General features: G+C 37.9%; 1 protein-coding gene across 14 annotated transcripts in view; it reads right to left on the bottom strand.

Moving 5' to 3' along the window:
* ERC1 (ELKS/RAB6-interacting/CAST family member 1) overlaps window positions 1–20,579 on the bottom strand; it is a 544,778-nt gene that overhangs the window by 412,356 nt on the left and 111,843 nt on the right. For 11 of the 14 annotated variants that reach the window (XM_058559107.1, XM_058559106.1, XM_058559105.1 and 8 more), the window contains 4 exons: window positions 17,115–17,189; window positions 11,144–11,299; window positions 9,539–9,622; window positions 6,447–6,614 (listed from right to left, as the gene is read on the bottom strand). In XM_058559107.1, coding sequence (XP_058415090.1) covers window positions 6,447–6,614; window positions 9,539–9,622; window positions 11,144–11,299; window positions 17,115–17,189 — 483 coding nt within the window. The remainder of the gene's footprint in view (window positions 1–6,446; window positions 6,615–9,538; window positions 9,623–11,143; window positions 11,300–17,114; window positions 17,190–20,579) is intronic. The other 3 variants (XM_058559108.1, XM_058559118.1, XM_058559119.1) reach the window with 1 other exon arrangement.

Below are 20,579 nucleotides of genomic sequence, written 5' to 3'. Positions count from 1 at the left end.
TTACAGGCCAATATCGCTGATGAACATTGATGCAAAAATCCTCAACAAAATATTGGCAAACCGAATACAACAATATATTAAAAAGATCATACACCATGATCAAGTGGGATTTATACCAGAGACGCAGGGATGGTTCAACATCCGCAAATCAATCAACGTGATACATCACATCAACAAAACAAAGAATAAAAACCACATGATCGTCTCAATAGACGCAGAGAAGGCATTTGACAAGATACAACATCCATTTATGATAAAAAACTCTCAATAAAATGGGAATAGAAGGAAAGTACCTCAACATAATAAAGGCCATATATGACAAACCCACAGCTAACATCATACTCAACGGGGAAAGACTGAAAGCCATTCCTCTGAGAACAGGAACGAGGCAGGGCTGACCACTCTCACCACTCCTGTTCAACATAGTACTGGAGGTTTTGGCCAGAGCAATTAGGCAAGAAAAAGGAATAAAAGGAATCCAAATAGGTAACGAAGAAGTGAAACTCTCACTATTTGCAGATGACATGATTGTATATATAGAAAACCCTAAAGAATCTGTTGGAAAACTGTTAGAAACAATCAACAACTACAGCAAAGTTGCAGGGTACAAAATCAATCTACAAAAATCAGTTGCATTTCTATATGCTAATAATGAACTAACAGAAAGAGAGCTCAAAAAGATAATACCATTTACAATTGCATCAAAAAGAATAAAATACCTAGGAATAAATCTTACCAAGGAGGTGAAGGACCTATACAATGAGAACTACAAGACATTATTGAGGGAAATCTACGATGACATAAAGAAATGGAAAGATATCCCATGCACGTGGATTGGAAGAATAAACATAGTTAAAATGTCTATATTACCTAAAGCAATCTACAGATTCAATGCAATCCCAATCAGAATCCCAATGACATTCTTTACAGAAATAGAAAAAAGAATACTAAAATTTATATGGGGCAACAAAAGACCCCGAATAGCTAAAGAAATCCTAAAGAAAAAGAACAAAGCAGGAGGCATCACAATTCCTGACTTCAAAACATACTACAAAGCAATAGTAATCAAAACAGCATGGTACTGGTACAAAAACAGACACACAGATCAATGGAACAGAATTGAAAGCCCAGAAATAAAACCACACATATACGGACAGCTAATTTTCGACAAAGGTGCTAAGGACATGCAATGGAGAAAGGAAAGTCTCTTCAATAAATGGTGTTGGGAAAACTGGACATCCACATGCAAAAGAATGAAAGTGGACCATGTGCTATCGCCATTCACAAAAATTAACTCAAAATGGATCAAAGACGTGAAGGTGAGACCGGAAACTATAAAACTCATAGAAGAAAATATAGGCAACACACTATTTGACATTGGGTTTAAAGGAATCTTTTCGGATGACATGCCTACCCAGACTAGGGAAACTAAAGAAAAAATAAACAAGTGGGACTTTATCAGACTAAAGAGCTTTTATAAGACAAATGAAATCAGAATCAAGATGAACAACCAACCAACCAGCTGGGAGAGAATATTTGCAAAACATACATCTGACAAGGAGTTGATCTCCATAATATATAAAGAACTCACACAATTGAACAACAAAAAAACAAACAACCCGATCAAAAAATGGGCAGAGGAAATGAACAGACACTTCTCCAAGGAAGATATACAGATGGCCAATAGGCACATGAAAAGATGCTCAACATCACTAATCATCAGGGAAATGCAAATCAAAACAACACTAAGATACCACCTCACGCCCGTTAGAATGGCTATAATCACCAAGACAAAAAACAATAAATGTTGAAGAGGATGTGGAGAAACAGGAACCCTCATACACAGCTGGTGGGAATGCAAATTGGTGCAGCCTCTATGGAAAACGGTATGGAGATTCCTCAAAGAATTAAAAATAGAGATGCCCTATGATCCAGCCATCCCATTACTGGGAATCTATCCAACGCACCTGAAATCAACAATCCAAAGAGGCTTATGCACCCCTATGTTCATTGCAGCATTATTCACCATAGCCAAGAAGTGGAAGCAACCTAAGTGTCCCTCGACTGACGACTGGATTAAGAAAATGTGGTATATATATACAATGGAATACTACTCAGCCATAAAAAAAGACAAAATCGTCCCATTTGCAACAACATGGATGGGCCTGGAGCGTATTATGTTAAGTGAAATAAGCCAGAAAGAGAAAGACAAACACTGTATGATCTCACTCATATGTGGAATATAAACCAACACATGGACAGAGAAAACTGGACTGTGGTTACCCGGGAAGTGGGGGTGGGGGGTGGGCACAAGGGGTGAAGGGAGTCATATATGGGGTGATGGACAAACAAAAATGTACAACCCAAAATTTCACAATGTTAGAAACCATTAAAATATCAATAAAAATCAAAAAAAAAAAAAAAAAGAATACCGTCCCGTTTACAATTGCAACAAAAAGAATAAAATACCTAGGAATAAACTTAACCAAAGAGGTGAAAGATCTGTACACCGAAAACTATAAAACATTGCTGAAAGAAACTGAAGAAGACACAAAGAAATGGAATGATATTCCGTGCTCTTGGATTGGAAGAATTAACATAGTTAAGATGTCCATACTTCCTAAAGCAATCTATAGATTCAATGCAATCCCTATCAAAGTCCCAACAACATTTTTCACAGAAATAGAACAAAGAATCCTAAAACTTATAGGCAACAACAAAAGACCCCGAATAGGTAAAGGAATCCTGAGAAAGAAGAACAAAGCTGGAGGTATCACACTCCCTGATTTCAAAATATACTACAAAGCTATAGTAACCAAAACAGCATGGTACTGGCACAAAAACAGACACACAGATCAATGGAATAGAATTGAAAGCCCAGAAACAAACCCACACATCTGTGGACAGTTAATCTTTGACAAAGGAGCCAAGAACATACAATGGAGAAAAGAAAGTCTCTTCAACAAATGGTGTTGGGAAAACTGGATAGCCACATGCAAAAAAATGAAAGTAGACCCTTACCTTACACCACACACAAAAATTAACTCCAAATGGATTAAAGACTTGAATGTAAGACCTGAAACTATGAAACTTCTAGAAGAAAACATAGGCAGTACGCTCTTTGACATCGGTCTTAGCAACATATTTTCAAGCACCATGTCCGACCGGGCAAGAGAAACAACAGAAAAAATAAACAAATGGGACTACATCAAACTAAAAAGCTTCTGCACAACAAAGGAAACCATCAACAACACGAAAAGACAACCTAACAATTGGGAGAAGATATTTGCAAACCATACATCTGATAAGGGGTTAATCTCCAAAATATATAAAGAACTCATGCATTTCAACAAGAAAAAAACTAACAACCCAATTAAAAAATGGGCAAAAGACCTGAACAGACATTTCTCCAAAGAAGATATACAGATGGCCAACAGACACATGAAAAGATGTTCAAAATCACTATCAGGGAAATGCAAATCAAAACTACAATGAGATATCACCTCACGCCCGTCAGAATGGCTATAATTAACAAGACAGGAAACAACATGTGTTGGAGAGGATGTGGAGAGAAGGGAACTATCATACACTGCTGGTGGGAGTGCAAACTGGTGCAGCCACTATGGAAAACAGTATGGAGATTCCTCAAAAAATCAAGGATAGAACTACCATATGATCCAGCTATTCCACTGCTGGGTATTTATCCAAAGAACTTGAAAACACCAATGCATAAAGATACATGCACCCCTGTGTTCACTGCAGCGTTATTCACAATAGCCAAGACTTGGAAGCAACCTAAGTGCCCATCAGGGGAGGAATGGATAAAGGAGATGTGTTATATATACACAATGGAATACTACTCAGCCATAAGAAAGGATGAAATCCAGCCATTTGTGACAACATGGATGGATATTTCGGGTATGATGCAAAGCGAAATAAGTCAGAGGGAGAAGGTCAAATACCATATGATTTCCTTCATTAACTAGTAGATAATAACAACAATAAACAAACACATAGAGACAGAGATTGGATTGGTGGTTACCAGAGGGGTAGCGGGGAGGGGGGAGGGCGAAAGGGATAATTCGGCATATGTGTGTGGTGATGGCTTGTAATTAGTATTTGGGTGGTGAACATGATGTAATCTATGTAGAAACAGAAGTATAATGATGTACACCTGAAATTTATACAATGTTATAAACCAATGTTACTGCAATAAATAAGAAATTTAAAAAATAAAAAATCAAAATCAAACAAAAAAAAAGAGCAAAATGTGAGAACTTTCAAAGAGCTGGTTCAAACTGACTTTTATGGGCTCTAAGATGAGAAAGTTGCCTTGGAAAAAGTGACCTTTGCCAAGTGTCACCAAAGTAATTTGAGGAAAAAAAAGTAAACGCTAATAAATAGGCACATTACATTCATATAATCATCCCAAATTCAAAAGGAAGTTAGCTTTTATACTGTTATCTTTCATGATGAGACAGTTATCTTTGAGCAGTTGTCCTAGTAACTTACAGGAGTAATCACTGAAACTCAGTTACGCCTACAATGGCTAAAAACAAATATAAGAACCATTCAAGAATGACCACAAATACAGCTTTATTCTCTATGGTACAAGAAACCAATCACAAGCCCATCTGTGTGAGACCGAGCTAATAAGAACATTATTTGAGAAGGGTACAAAGAGAAGGATGGATTGTCAAGGGGAAAATGTCATTTATCAGACTGTGTGTGACATGCTTTTAAACGTTTGTATTATCATTAACCAACTGCCCAGGTCTCTGGTTCGCACATTTGCCACCTCCATCCAAAGTTATCATTGTAGCAAACTTGGAAGTAGGCTCACCTCTAAGACACTGGCACCCTCTTCTGATCTTTTTGTAGTACTGCATGCATACCAGTTACTGAAGTGAAAAACTCTAATAAAGCCATAAATTAATAACTTTGCAGGTAACACTTTCCAGATAATTTTTTATTTGCAATTCCCTGAATAAACCTAAATTTACCTTAATAAAAATATGAAAGAGCAGACCTTCTAATAAAATTTATGTCAATGAAAAGAAAACCAACTATGTTCTCATAACATTTTAAGTTTATATATAATTAGCTGATTTTATTATAATTATAATGACAACAATAACTAACATAGCAAAGACCTCACTGTATGCCAGGCACTAGTTGTGAATAAACTAATTTAATCCTAACAACAACCTTATGAGGTAGGCACTCCTATTCTTTTCATCTTATAGATGTGTAGTTAAATAACATGCCCGGGATTGTGCACCTGGTAGTAAGCACTAAGCTGAAGTTCAAACTCAGTAACTATGACTCCAGAGCCAGAGGCTAATTTATACCCGAAATATCCCTCTGAGGTAGAATGGAGCTGATATCATAAAATGAAACACAATTACAATAGAAAAACTGTAAGTTATAAGGAAAACTACAAAGACATCATTCAAATCTCTCATGTTTAACAAAGTCCCAAACTGTACGAAAATCAAATACTACATGCAATAGTTTTGGTCATTTTCTCATTCCTCCTCAGTTGAAGATTCTGATCTTCTGGGTCTATGATGTTTTTCTGCATTCTTTTATTCCCCATTCCTTTTTCTATCAAACTATGCCCTTATTTATGTATGATCTGGTTCTTTAAAAGAAGAGAAAAAACTAATCCATACTGTATGCTTTATTTTTCTTAGATGAAGCAGAACTACTTACCTATTCCTAACTAAATTCTCTACTTCATTGAAATCTTTAAAAAATGTTTGCATTAAGACAGTAAATCCAAATAGCATCATCAATTCTGTTTCATAGCAAATATGATAGATTCTCATCTGTCTGAATTATTTAGTGTATTCCTACCTGAAATTAAGGCTGACAGACTAGATAATCTTCTAAGATTTTAAAAACACTAACTTTATTTTCAAAAAGGATGTGAAGGTACATTGTCTAATGATCTGTAGTTCAAAACGAGATCTAGAACATTTCTAGATTTCATAGTATGCCTACTATTCTACTACTACTACTAACAATATCAAAAATTAAGAACACTTCATAATCCAAACACAGGGTAACAAGCTCAATGCCATTCATGACTGCAAGTTTTATGATGGGTGGGCACAAAAGCTTTATTTAGATTTCTTTTTTACAACTAAATATCTTTTCATTTCATAATGTTAAAGTATATTTAGAAGTAGAGACTAAGTGATAGTCCAAAGTATTAAAAACATATATAAACTGCACCAGCTTTAATTAATTTGTTAGATCCAAGATCAACAGAAACAAGATGATTATATTTTAATACAATAACTGAATCACATTGTTCAAGAATTAACCATAACATTATTCTTATCTCCCAAATCTAAACAGAACTAATACAGCATAGGTAATAATACATATGAAAAGGTGTCAAGGAATCAACTCCCTGCAAATCTGAGAATTCTTCTTACCTCGGTCTGTAGGATGGCAGCCCTTTGCTCCTTAGCAGTCAAGGACTCCTTCAGCACTTCAATGTGTTGCTTGCTGTCTGAGAACTGGTTCGTGAGTGTTTCTAGCTTTGTCTGTAGGGCTAGTAGTTCTGTGTCCTTTCTGGACAGCTCCTGCTTCACCTGGCCAATCTGGAAGAAAATAAAATGCTGTAAGGAAAAAAGAAATGACACAACCACCCCTGATCTGGATTTTTGACAGATCTGAGTCATGAGATATGAAATTAAAGGCAGTATTAATTTTATGACAGGATATAATTCATCTTTTCGCATCATCTAATCTTGGATTACCACCCCTTCCCCCCAAAAAACAAAGCTTATTCAACTAATAGAGAAATTTCCTATAAATTTTCATTTATTGTGTCTCCTAAACATTTTTTTAAATCCTTTAGAAAAGGAATGGAGAGAAAAATCCCAATTCAATTAGATGTCTATGAGATAGCAGTAAGCATCTGAAAACCACTGTGCTGATAAAACAGTTTTCATTTTATTAAGTCAGGCCTCTTCAGAATATAAAGCAGGATTAGTGTAGATGTAATAAAGAAGGAAAAAAAGGAACCTCCTAGTATTGCTATCTAAATTTAAATTCAAAAGCTAGTGCTACTGTATTTTTTTTCATTAAGTTTTTTCTTAAAGTCATGTCATGCCATACCAACTAAATGGATAAAAGTTATTTGACCTAAACAAAGAATGTATAAAATTTCATTCTGTAGGAATCTACATGTGTAATTTTAATTTGAATTACTATGACAGAGTAATCCATAAATCAACAGGTACCATTCATTCTCCCATAAATTTCTCTCATCTTAACTTAGAAAACATTTTATTTCAAACATCTCCTTTATACTTCTACTGTGTTTCTAAGAATTCTTAAAATAGTCTTTTATTCTAAAGGTAAGCCAAAATAACAGAAGTCAGACCTGCTTTTACATTATGTCTACTGCCTAGCAAGGTAGCTGTGCACTAAAAGACAGACTAATCATTAGAAGCACAAACGTGACAAGAAGTCAATAATTTCAGTATCACTGACAAAATGAAAAGCACTTTTTTTTAATTGAATGTATCTAAAGTATTTTAATTGTAATAATCTTAGGTATAAGAGACAAAGCTTTTGAGAATAATTTCCCATGAGAAAGTATGAAATAAATTTTACTTAATTAAAATTAGACTAAAGAGCACTAAAAATAAATTTCTAATTTACTCTTCTATTTCAGCAAGAAGACAAGCATTTTTCTCATATGCATTAAATCTCTATTTACAGATAGTTATTCATTCATTCAACAAATATTTATGTGTGCTTATTATATGCAATGTACTTGAGGATACTAAGAACACCAGTGGAAGATAATCGTAAATGGCAGCTATTTTCATCTGTAATATAGATATGTACCCAGGAGTTACCACACACTGTAATGGTGTAGCATCTTTCATGACATCCCTTTACTAACAAAACACACATATTAGTATTATTCTATTCCTAACATACAGAACACACTAAAAACACATTTGTTGTATGAATGAATATTCAGGAGAAACGTTCAAAGTGTTATCATTTCCTCAGCTAGAGATCTAGGGCTTAAAGATAACTCAAATTTCCAGCTACCTCTAATCATGTGATCAAAAATAAATATAAAATCTCAGTTTCCTCATCATCTGCTTTATTAAGTAATCTTCAAATAATGCTGTATTGACCATAAAGATTGAGAAAGAGAAGAAAATACTCTAAATGGAAAGCAGAGTTTAGAAGCACAAATTTTCCTTAAAAGTTAGGAGCACAAGGCTTTGCAGCCAATCACACATGAGGATGAGTGTGTCTTTGAGTAATTACCTCTCTAAGCCTTGGTTTCCTAATCAGTAATATGGAGAAAGTAAATCAGTGCCACTGTACTATTTAGATATTAAAATAATGTATGGAGTGCGCTTAGCCTGTTTGACACAAAGAGAAATGAATAATAGTAGCTGAGGAAAAAAAAAAAGAAGTTATAGATCAACTTCTCTAGATAATACATGATCACCATAAAACAAATTAGACCCTTTCAGAAAAAATATTTCACTTTTCTATCTATACTATAAAGTGGTCCATAAATAGCAAACATACCAAATTAGCACAAGTTTTTTTTTTTTTTCTTAATGCTGCATTCCAGTCTTATCTCACAATTATTTTCAGAAGCAGTTTTTCTGACACTTGTGTGACAAATGTGTGCACGGCCCAGTATAGGGCAGTAGAGTGAAGAGCTTACCAGCACAGATTCTGGAACCAGATTGCTTGTGTAAAAATCAAACTCTGCCTCTTACTAGCTGTGTTTCCCAAGCACCACTCTGTTACCTCAGCTTCCTCATCTATAAATTGGGGTTGATAACATACCTACCTTAGTCAGTTATAAAATGTTTATAAGTGCTCATGTGTTAGCTATTCTATTATTAACTATTTTATTATATTTTGAAATAGAATTTTAAGTTCTTTAGACAGAAAACTGAACTATATTTAGAGACTTCAAATAAGTTTCATGCTAATTCTAATTTACTAGATAATTCTAAATAAGCTAATCACTTTCTACACATCTGTTTTAAACAAAGTAACATTTGTAGCAAAATCACCTAATGGGCATGTAAAGATGATGCCCATATATGAAGGTAAAGCATTTTACTCAAGAATTTCCAATTCAAATAAACACTAGGTGATGGACCTAGAACATTTGGATATTTTTGTACGTAAGAAGAAAAAGAGACTACCATTCATATAAATCGAGTATCTAGTAACAGAAAAGGAGCTGAGAAAAAACAAGCTTTGAAGTTCCATCCATACAATGACAAAAGCAACCATAAAGAACCAGGTATAGGGCTTCCAGAACACATGAGGGCTCACCGCACACAAAGTGACATATGGGTCAAACTGGTGAACAAGAGTCGGTTAAAGAGCAAAGCAGGCTGGTTAGTGCTAGTATTGGGCAAAGCTGCCAACCATAGAGAATGACAGTGTAAGTCACCCAGAAACCAGAGCCAGCAGGGTCCCACTGTGGGATCACTGCATACAGAGTAAATCTTACGGCAAAGACCTCAGCCTGAAGACCAGCCGCTCTCTTTTTCAGCTCCTCCCCTTGAGCCTCTTTCGAACTTAGTTCCTCCTTCAGTTGCTCTACCTGTCACGACATTGTTATTCTTTTTTACTTATGCGTCAACTTAGGTCTTCTTCTTATCTGCTTTTAAGCCAGAGCAGTAACTGCAAATAATAACAACTTATATAACACAATCAAATCTCTTCCCCTAATTTCCTTTTCAAAGGACCCCAGATGGTTTCTCTATTTTCACAGGGTTTTTTAAATGGACTGGAATGTGCTAATCAGCAAATAGGAGCAGAGATTATATTGTAGTATATTTTGTTCTCAAATTAGGGTGAAAAATTCAAACTAATAGAAAGTTGAATATGTGAATTTTTCAGTTCTAAAATTAACATGAAATTGGCAGCAATCATCGATAACAGATTCTTAAAATAATAGAGGAATATTCTACAGACTTATGTGCCAGGTACGGCTACCACAGCAAGAAGCCAGAAACTAGAGAGTGAGAAACTTGACAGTTTTCACTTCTGAGAAACTGTGGAACTAATACAATTGGGATATGAGGGTTGGGGAGAATACTTATTTTCTAGCTAACATTTTATAATTACAATGATGATTTTTAATTAAACCACAACAAACCTGATAAATTGATAACTGTAATAAACTAAATCCTCCAATTTGCCTAAATAGTTTATAGAATCAAACTAAATGACTTTGGATCTAAGGAAGGAATACTGTGACCTAGTTTATAAATACAGACTGATATGTCTCAATGGTATCTATCTTACTGTACATACACCTGAAGGGCACATGGGAAACAATAAACCTGATACAAATGGATCTTCTCAAAGGGATAGAGCAAAGGGCTTTCCTTTATGGAACTGTATTTGAAGGGAAAACATGATTTTACTTAAGCCATTTCAGGAGAAAAAGAGGGGGGAGGCAGTGCTGGGTTCAGCCTCTTAAGAGTTTTGACTTTTTTTTTGTTTTTTGTTTTTTGGTGAGGAAGATTGGCCCTGAGCTAACATCTGTCGCCAATCTTCCTCTTTTTGCTTGAGGAAGATTGTCACTGAGCTAACATCTGTGCCAGTCTCCCTCTATTTTGTATGTGGGACACCCCCACAGCATGGCTTGATGAGCAGTGTGTAGGTCCGCATCCAGGATCTGAACCTGCAAACCCTGGGGTTGCCAAAGCGGTGTACGCAAACTTCACTAAGCCACCAGGCTGGCCCCTAGGGTTTTGACTTTTAAAACACTTCACAAGAGGTAGAGAACTTGATGTCTCATATAGTGAGAAAAACTCACCTGGATGTAATTCTACTAAACCACCACAGAAGTACTGATGGATATAAAATGTTAAACTTTTATATAAATACTTAGCCTCATACAGGTAATTTTCTCTTAAGTGAAAACACGAATAACTACATGACATCAGTAATTCTGCCTTTAATTCTGGGAAAGTTCCATTTGAAACAATTATGTTAGAAGCATTCTTCCCTGAAGTCTGATAAAACAGTGTGAAGTTCATCATCACTAAGGAAGTAGGAATATGCATCAATTTTTCAAACCCCATTTAAAAATTACAGTATCACACACCATTACCTTATTTTTCATAAATTTAGAATGGCTCCGATAGACCTCCATTTGCTTCATTTCTTCCTCCCGTTCTTCAGTACTCAAAGCCCCATTTGATTTCAGCATCTGAATTTCCTCTTCCAAGTCTCGGAGCCCACGCTCCATAGAGGAAATTTTTGAATCCTGAGGACATTGGAAGATTTAGACATTAAAGTATTCACAAAAAAATCAGAGAAGTTGACTCGATCTTCACAGATGTTAAATTTAATAAAGATAAACACATATGCAGAAAAATTGCTGCCTAGCAATTGGTGCCTTGCTTCCAAATTATATCCTTTATGGTCATTTGGGTGGGAGAAGGAGGACTCATGTCTATAATATGATTCTTCCTCTATCCCTTCCTCCAGTCTACACCTTTTCCATTAAGTTGAGAGAATTAACTAAAGAAGTAGAAGCAATGGAAAACTGGTTAAAGTTTCTTTGCACTCTGTGGTCCACAAATTTCTAGTGAAAAATTTTGTAATATTAACAGTAAAAACTTTTCTAGCTATATTTTATCATTTTACTTGGTGACCCCTAAAAGGTTTATTTCTGCCCCCAATGGTGGGAGGAGAAGGAGAAGAGGGCTTCAAAGATTTATACAATAATATGTGTAACTATATTTACAATAATAAAGATTTTATAACAACCCATTGCACAAAAACAAAGAGGTGAATAATTATATTAACAGTTACAATTTATCATATTAGTAATCTTATTGTCTATACTTATCCATACATTTGAAATATTTCATAATAATTCAAAAAAGAAACATCACTGTCCTTGTAAATCACCACCACAAATTATCAACTCCCAGTAGAACATCATTCTATAGTCAATTTCTTGGTTTTGTTTATCACAGTATCTAGTTTACCCCTGGATTATTTTAGATGTTATCAATTACAGAAAGATTGCTTTAGACGGCATCAATTACAGAAAAACTCCTACAAAGAATGGATATTTTCATATCTTTAGTTGCATATGCTTATTCATCTAAGAAATAAAGACCCTAAAGAGCATAAATAAAGAGCTTCATTTTATTTCGAATTTTAGAGAAACCACTCCTTTAGGAAGTAATTTTGAGATGGACTTCCTTTTGCACTTTACCTCAAGGATTTCTTGACTGACTCCTTGCTATCATAATTCTTAGAGCATGAAGATAAAAGTTAAAGGATCTATCATGAGACAATTACAACTAGTTATTTTTAGGTTCAGGGGAGAGGAAAGGAATGTACTCCCCTGTCTTGCACTGCATTACCTTTAAAAATATCACAACAAATATTTTCTTTTACAAATCTATTCAATATAACTTATGTTTGGTTCAAACTTAAATGTATTGAATTAATACAATCAGAGACATTCTAAACCTAAACCAAGATTTTGATTTACTTGTTTAAAATTAGTGGGTCTCAGGCAATCTCTCAGCCTATAAAGAATAAATAAACTACCTCAGTTGCACTATCTGATTCACTGCTGCACTACCTAAAATTCACGTTTTTGATGTGAGGAAGAGTGGCTCTGAGCTAACATCCACCGCCAATCCTTCTCTTTTTGCTGAGGAAGATTAGCCCTGATCTAAGATCTGTGCCCATCTTCCTCTATTTTGTATGTGGGATGCTGCCACAGCATGGCTTAATGAGCGGTGCATAGGTCCGTGCCCGGGATCCAAACCTGTGAACCCCAGGCCACCAAAGCGGAGCATGTAAACTTAACCACTATGCCGCCAGACCAGCCCCTAAAATTCACTTTTAAGATTACTATAAATCTTCCTGGAAATATCAGGATGTAGTCCCTCAAGAATGACTAAAATACGAGGCATGTGCACGTGACTAACTGCAAATGAAAGAAAGTGAAATGTGGTTCACCTCTGACATCAGCCTGAGTGGTAATGAAAGGGGCCAGCAGAAAGAGAGTGCATTTCTAGCACCACTGGTGCTCCACACAAGACAAAACAGCCTCCAGCTAAGAACTCCAGCTCTGCACATCACATAGACAACCTCTACCTCTACAAAAACCCTTGCAAGGCCCTTGCCAAGAAACATTATCCATCTTCTCCCCTAACCCCAACACAGATAGATGCAGCTCTTGACCAGATCATGCACCAGGAAAAGCTACTCCCCAGAAAGGGGGCATAACTGCAGCTCTGAAAGCCATGAGGTAGGCACTAACTAATCAAAAAAAGAACCTGCCAGACTACTCTCTGAAATCAGGAGACAAAATGAATGCCTAATATGCTCAACTAGTTCTAGCACCAACTCAACCAGTTCTCAGGCTGGGTTTATTTGAGGACAGTCCATCCAAGGAGGTTTCTTATTCCTAGAATGTGTAATAACTAAGTAAATAAATTCCTTTTCATCTTACTAGTCTGTATTTCCCCAGCCTTAGGTCTTCCATCATTAATCAATCAAGCCCACTGAGCCTACTGAAATTCTCTGCTCCTTGTTAAATTTCCCAAATCCTCAACTGTTTTCAAAAGTTGTCTCCCTACCCCAAGTAAAACCTGGCTTTCCCATAGGATATCATTCCCCTGAACTCTCTCCGGTGAAGGTCACTAATCCCCCAGCACCACAAAGGAGCAGGGAAAAAGTGGGCATCCTCCTGATTCCTCTCTGCTGTTCCCCTTTATTTAAAGCTCATACTCCTTTTCACTTTACCCTCCTTACTGCTGCCATCTAGGGACTTTCCAATCACTCTTGCCCATTTTAAGTCTGGCACCTGGCTCACAATCAATATTCCCTCCAAATGCCGTTCTTGCCATCATCCCAGGATTTCAATATCCAAATTCCTTGATGTCTTTAATTCCAGTGACCTCATGCTCCAGTCCATTTTAGCTATCCAGTTTATAGGACTATACTCTGGATCCCATCATCACCTAGGACTCACTTCCCAGGCCCGTCACACCATCACTCTGTTCTTCAACCTCACAGAGATCTCCACTTCTCTGACTTTCAGATTTTCTCCCAACCTGTCACTCCATTCTGAACTGTCTTCCTTCCTATCCAGGTGACATTCCTGGACTGATCACGCAAACTACTCTTTCACTATCACTCTCAATTCATTTGCATCCCAACAATTCTGCTGTATCTCCCCAGCAAAACTCTAACCCTAGAGCAGTACAGTAATTCTTCCCTGCTCCTCCACTGCTAAAGGAAAAAGAAAAAAAAAAAATCAGAGAAGAAGGGAGGAGGAAGCAGAGGGGAAGAAGGGTAGAGAGGGAAAAGATGGAAAGAGGGAAGAAGGTGAGTGAATGGAGAAGGAAGGGAAAGAGAGGAGGAAGAAGAAGAAAAGGAGGAGAAAGAGGAGGAGAGAGAAAAGAAATTATATCACCTTGAAGACTGGGGGGCCCTTTTACTGTCTATCAGTCATCTTCCTTTCTCATTTCCCCCACAGACCGTTCTAGATCTACATAATTCTCTCAAGCTCATGCCAGACTCTCAGCAACTCAACTATTTCAGTTGTAATTTCAGCATAATATCCACCAGACCCCACTGAGCCACTAGAATCTCTTGCTTCTTAGCAGAATGGCTGAAAGTTAACACAACTTAAAACAGATCCACTGCCGATTAATACCATTACACTTCCCCATTCTGTCAAAAGGCGAGTAAAATAATTTTGTGAACATAGGTACATTCATGTGTTTTATTCTCAGGTTTCAACAGAGATTATGTACCAATACAGTTGTGGGAAATGTGAACATGCAATTAAACCTTCCTAAAGGCTCTTTATAAGATTATGCTCAAGACTACTAATTGTCTAACTATAAACAGCCCAGAATCCACTAATTTGGAATTTGTTTGGTAAATCCTTTCCCGATTGAGAATAAAGACGTACACAATATACACAAAGTTTTAAGAGGAAATCATCCAAGAGAACAGTTCTCATAACTGTATTTGAGAAGCATCTATTTACATAAAACTATTTATATACCAAAAACTAAATATTTTTGTCACATCAGCAAATATTAAATGAAGGCCCAAAATGCACAGTGTCAAACTTTTTAGGGGATATGAAGAAATTAAAGAGAGAGAAAAGAGGTCCTTATCTATAAGAGTCTTTTAGCTTAAGAATATGTTGTTAATAAAAATAATAATAGCAGCAGCAGCTAACACTGATTGAAGCTCTACTATGTGCCAGGTCCTGTTCAAAGTGTTTTACTTGTTTTAACTAATTTAAACCTCAAAACAAACCATGGGATAAGTACTATTATTGTCATCATTTATTGATAAAGAAATTGAGGCATAGAGAGGTTAGGTAACTTGCTCTATATCATATAGTTAAGTAAAGCCAGATTTTGAATCCAGGAAACTTAACTCACAAGGCAAGATCTTAAGCACCAATCACCATTTCATACAGCCTAAAGATTTCTAACTGTTCACTAACTTCAAGTAGAGGTTTTCAAAGTATGGTCCGTGGAACCCTGAGGGTCCCCTCCTAGACCCTTTTCAAGAAGTCAGCATAGTCAAAACTATTTTCATAATAATGCTATGACTTTATTTGCCTTTTCCACTGTGTTAACATTTGCACTAAAGATACAAAAGCAACAGTGGGCAAAACTGCTAGTGCCTTAGGACAACACACAATAGCACCAAACTGTACAAGAAGTCACTGTATTCTTCAATGTCGGGCACTTGCAGAACACAAAAAGAAGGAAAAGTTTTAAAAAACTGCTTCACTTAAGAATGTCCTTGGTTATTTTATTACTTTTAATAAATCTCAATCCTTGAGTACATATCTTTTTAATATTCTGTGTGATGGAATGGGAAGGAGCTAGGCTCCTGCTATATACTAAAGTATGATGGTTGTTCCTAGGAATAGCATTTGTGTGCTTCTTTGAGCTGCAAGCTGAATTAGGTACTTTTTTCATGGAGTATTAGTTTTTCTTCTTTGTGAGGAAGATCAGCCCTGAGCTAACATCCATGCCAATCCTCCTCATTTTGCTGAGGAAGACTGGCCCTGGGCTAACATCTGTGCCTATCTTCTTCACTTTATACAGGACACCGCCACAGCATGGCCGGACAAGCGGTGCATCGGTGCACGCCAGGCTCTGAACACAGGCCGCCAGCAGCAGAGCGCTCGCACTTAACCACTACGCCACGGGGCGGGCCCCCTGGAGTATTATTATTATTATTTTTAAAGATTTTATTTATTTATTTTTTCCCCCCAAAGCCATAGTAGATAGTTGTATGTCATAGCTGCACATCCTTCTAGTTGCTGTGTGTGGGACTCGGCCTCAGCATGGCCGGAGAAGTGGTGCCTTGGTGCGCGCCCGGGATCTGAACCCGGGTCACCAGCAGCGGAGCGCGCGCACTTAACCGCAAAGCCATGGGGCAAGCCCTGGAGTATTATTTTTACTTAAAAGAACAACTGACTACTCAGACTTGATATCTGGCAGACATTTTCTTAAAAATGAATGAAATGAGCCTGTCATTTTAAGAGAATAAAGGGGTCCTGAGATCAAAAGGTTTCAGCATAGCAGATTTAAAGAAATTCTGGGGGCCAGCCAGTGGCGCAAGTGGTTAAGCGCGCATGCTCTGCTGCGGCGGCCCAGGGTTCACCGGTTCGGATCCCAGGCGTGCACCGACGCACTGCTTGGCAAGCCATGCTGTGGCGGCGCCCATATAAAGTGGGCACAGATGTTAGCCCAGGGCAGGTCTTCCTCAGCAAAAAAAGAGGAGGATTGGCAGATGTTAGCACAGGGCTGATCTCCTCACAAAAAAAAAAAAAAGAAATTCTGGACAACCCTTTTCGGCCCAATTTTGAGTTATGGTCTACAATTAAAAGGAAATGAAACTGAAGTTCTTTTGAAGTGTCATTTTCATTAGGTCTTACTATGTCTTCTCAACCTACAAAATGAATGAAATATTATTACATACCACTTTCTAAAACTCACACATGAAAGTGTGTGATCACTTAAAAGTGTAAACTGATTCATAAGATTCTTTATTAGAGTCTCACTCACCTTCATTTCAATAACAGTTTGCAGAGCTTTTGTTTTGGCAGAATCAGGAGCATTCTCAAATCTCCGATGCATCTCCTATACAAGAGAAGCAAAAAAGAGAGTAAATGTCCTCCTTTTCACTCTCATTTTTTTTAAAAGGGAAGGCAGAGGAGGGGAGCGAAGAGGGAGTAGATGTGTGCAAAGATGATTACCCCAGCCTTACAAAACACTCTGATACCTTTCTGTCTCCCCAACCTTTCCCTGTGGATCACGGAACCCACAGACCGCATTCAGGCTAAGGAGGCATAGGAGGGTCCCCATCTCTGAACACCTAGTTATTTAAAATTAGTCACACAGACCCCAGCTACTGCAACAGTTGAAACCGTTAGAGTCAATCTTCCACACGACTCCAAGACATATAATCAGAACTCCAAACAATCCAAAAAGGGGATCAGAAATATTCCCTTTTTAAAAGAAGAAATAAAAGCAGCTACAATCAGCCTGTATTGCACAAAGTGACTGAAAGCATTTGTGTTGACAACATCCTTTCCAGAGCATCCACCCCCAGAGTAACAACCACCTAGCTACCTATGATGAAAATCTTTCTCCAGTGGGGCTACAAGTAAAAAGAAAAAGAAGATAAGACTGTTGAACAAGTTTCCTAAGTAGTTCATGTATAGAAAATGTCAGAAAAACATAGCTATTTTTTTATCCAAATTTTACTCAGTTCATGATAAGGAAGGAAGGAGGGGATGATAGTAATATTACAATTAGGGTCTTCAAGGATCACCCTGAGGTTACCAGACCACCTCAGGCTATTTTCTTGACAGACTTTGTGAATGTCTCTGAGTTAGTCAGTATTTCCAAAGAACACTGGGACAGCCTCTAGTGACCCCAGAGAATACACAGATGAATACTTTGCATCTGAACAGTGCTAAACCATAATGTATAATACTTTAATTATACTTTTCACCTAATTTACTCATTCTTGCCTGACCAGGAAGAATAGTTTGAGAGAAAAAGAAAATAGAACTACAAACTTCACTAAGTTGCTTCTTCCTGAAAGAGTAGTCTCAATGAACTGACAAAAGCTCTAAATCATCAACAGGCAACAGTTTCAACACCAGTAATTTCTGAACATCCACACTCCCCATCTGGCTGCTGCTACTATGGTGCAAATCACTATTAGTACACACCACCTTTCTGCTACCTCTCTCCCTAACTCCAATCTTAAATATGCAACTAGCTATCCCTCTTGTACGTTTAACAAACACCTCAAACTCTACACGCCCAAGACTAAACTCTTCGTGGTGCCCCAAAACCTGCTCCATGCTCCCAGTTACTCAGGTTAAAATCCTATGAGTCTTCTTAATGCCCTCCTTTCTCTTTCAAGCCACAGGCAATCAGTCAGGAAATTCAGTTAACTCTATCTTCAAAACCTATCAAAAATCCAAACACTTCTTGCCATCTCCAATACTACCACTTTGAATGAGCCACTAATGAAAATATCCTTTTAATCCAACAATAACCTCCTAGTTAGGCTCTCCACTCTTTTATCTTGCTCCCCTACAGTGTATTTTCAACAGAGCACTCAGAATGACGCTTTTAAACATAAATTTGATCCTCTGCTCAAAATTCTGTCATGGATCCCCATCTGACTCAAAGTAGAGCCAAAGTCCTCTCCATAGCTTACAGGATCTCATCTCTTACCACTCGATTCCCTCAGTCACTATGCTTTAGCCACACTGAACTCCTTGTTGTTCCTCAAATACGCTAGGCATTCTACAGTTCCTTAGGACCTTTACACTAGATGTTCCTGTTGCCTACACTCTCTTTCCTCAGCTCGTGGGGGAAAGACTTCATCTCCTTCAAGTCTTGGCGCTAATGTCTCTTCTGTATTATTAGGTTTATTAGAGCAGTGATAATCACATTGTGGTTATGCAAGAAAACATCCATGTTTTAGGGATGCATATTGAAGTCTACAGAGATAAATTACATTGTGTCAGGAATCTGCTTTTAAAACCTTCTGTGAAGAAAACAAAAAGGAAAAAAAGATACATGAAGCAAAGTATGGCACAATTTTGGTAACTGGTGTATCTGAGTGATAAGTATATCAACATTCATCGTACTATTCTCACTACTTTTGTGCAGGTTTGAAATTTTTCATCAAAAATTAATGTTTAACGTTCTCGGTGTAACCCACCATTTTAAAACTTAAAACTGACAAAAAAGAAGAGTGACGTCAGCATCATGGCGGAGTAAGCTTTCCCGTGAATTCTTCCCCCACAAGATACAACAAAAGCAACAGCCAGAGACCAACAACGGAATCCCAGACAGTGAAAACCTAGAGCGGAGGGATCCACACTGCCGCACATCTGAGAGCGGAACGTGCTGGGCCCCTGGAGGAAGTGGGGAGAGGTAAGGAGAACTCCTCTCCCTCCCCATCAGATCAGCGATCCCGGTCGGCGCGGCTCCCAGAGAGGGGGGAGGGGCGGCCCTCGGCGGGAAACTGTAGCTCTTCGGGCTCTCTCAGCCAGTGGGAAACTCCCGCACAGAGGGCTCAGAGGAGCCACAGGGCTACCATCAACATCTGAGCACCCCAGAGAGCAGATAAAGAGGGGCAAACGAGAAGCCTCCCACGTCAGGGACCCAGAGGGCAAAAGAGAGAGCTCCCCCCTCCCCGCAACCCGGAGTCTGCAGCTCGACCAGACCTAGCGATCCGAGGCAGACCTGAACAAACTGGACTGGACCCGTGGATCGCAGTGGGGAAAAAAAAACAAAAACAAAACAAAACTGCGGATCGTAGCAGAAAAACTGGGGCAGAGCGCAGGGGGCTTAGACTACACAGCCCTTTACCACCAGACAGTGGCGGCAGGTGGAAATTGCAACCAGAGACTTCCAGTATGAGGAAAATCAAAACCAACACAGGAACCACAATGCAAAAATATATGAAATCACCAGACCAGAAACAAAATGACAAGCACCCAGAAATCAACCCCGAAGACACAGAAATCCATAAACTAAATGACAGAGATTTCAAAATAGCTATCATAAAAACACTCAACGAAATAACAGACACTTCTCCAAGGAAGATATACAGATGGCCAATAGGCACATGAAAAGATGCTCAACATCACTAATCATCAGGGAAATGCAAATCAAAACAACACTAAGATACCACCTCACGCCCGTTAGAATGGCTATAATCACCAAGACAAAAAACAACAAATGTTGGACAGGATGTGGAGAAACAGGAACCCTCATACACAGCTGGTGGGAATGCAAATTGGTGCAGCCTCTATGGAAAACGGTATGGAGATTCCTCAAAGAATTAAAAATAGAGATGCCCTATGATCCAGCCATCCCACTACTGGGAATCTATCCAACGCACCTGAAATCAACAATCCAAAGAGGCTTATGCACCCCTATGTTCATTGCAGCATTATTCACCATAGCCAAGAAGTGGAAGCAACCTAAGTGTCCCTC

This window comes from Diceros bicornis, chromosome 17, assembly GCF_020826845.1.
Source record: "Diceros bicornis minor isolate mBicDic1 chromosome 17, mDicBic1.mat.cur, whole genome shotgun sequence".
NCBI lineage: Eukaryota > Metazoa > Chordata > Mammalia > Perissodactyla > Rhinocerotidae > Diceros > Diceros bicornis.
The sequence above is the reverse complement of the archived record's forward strand: the minus strand, read 5'-3'. Positions and strand labels throughout refer to the sequence as shown.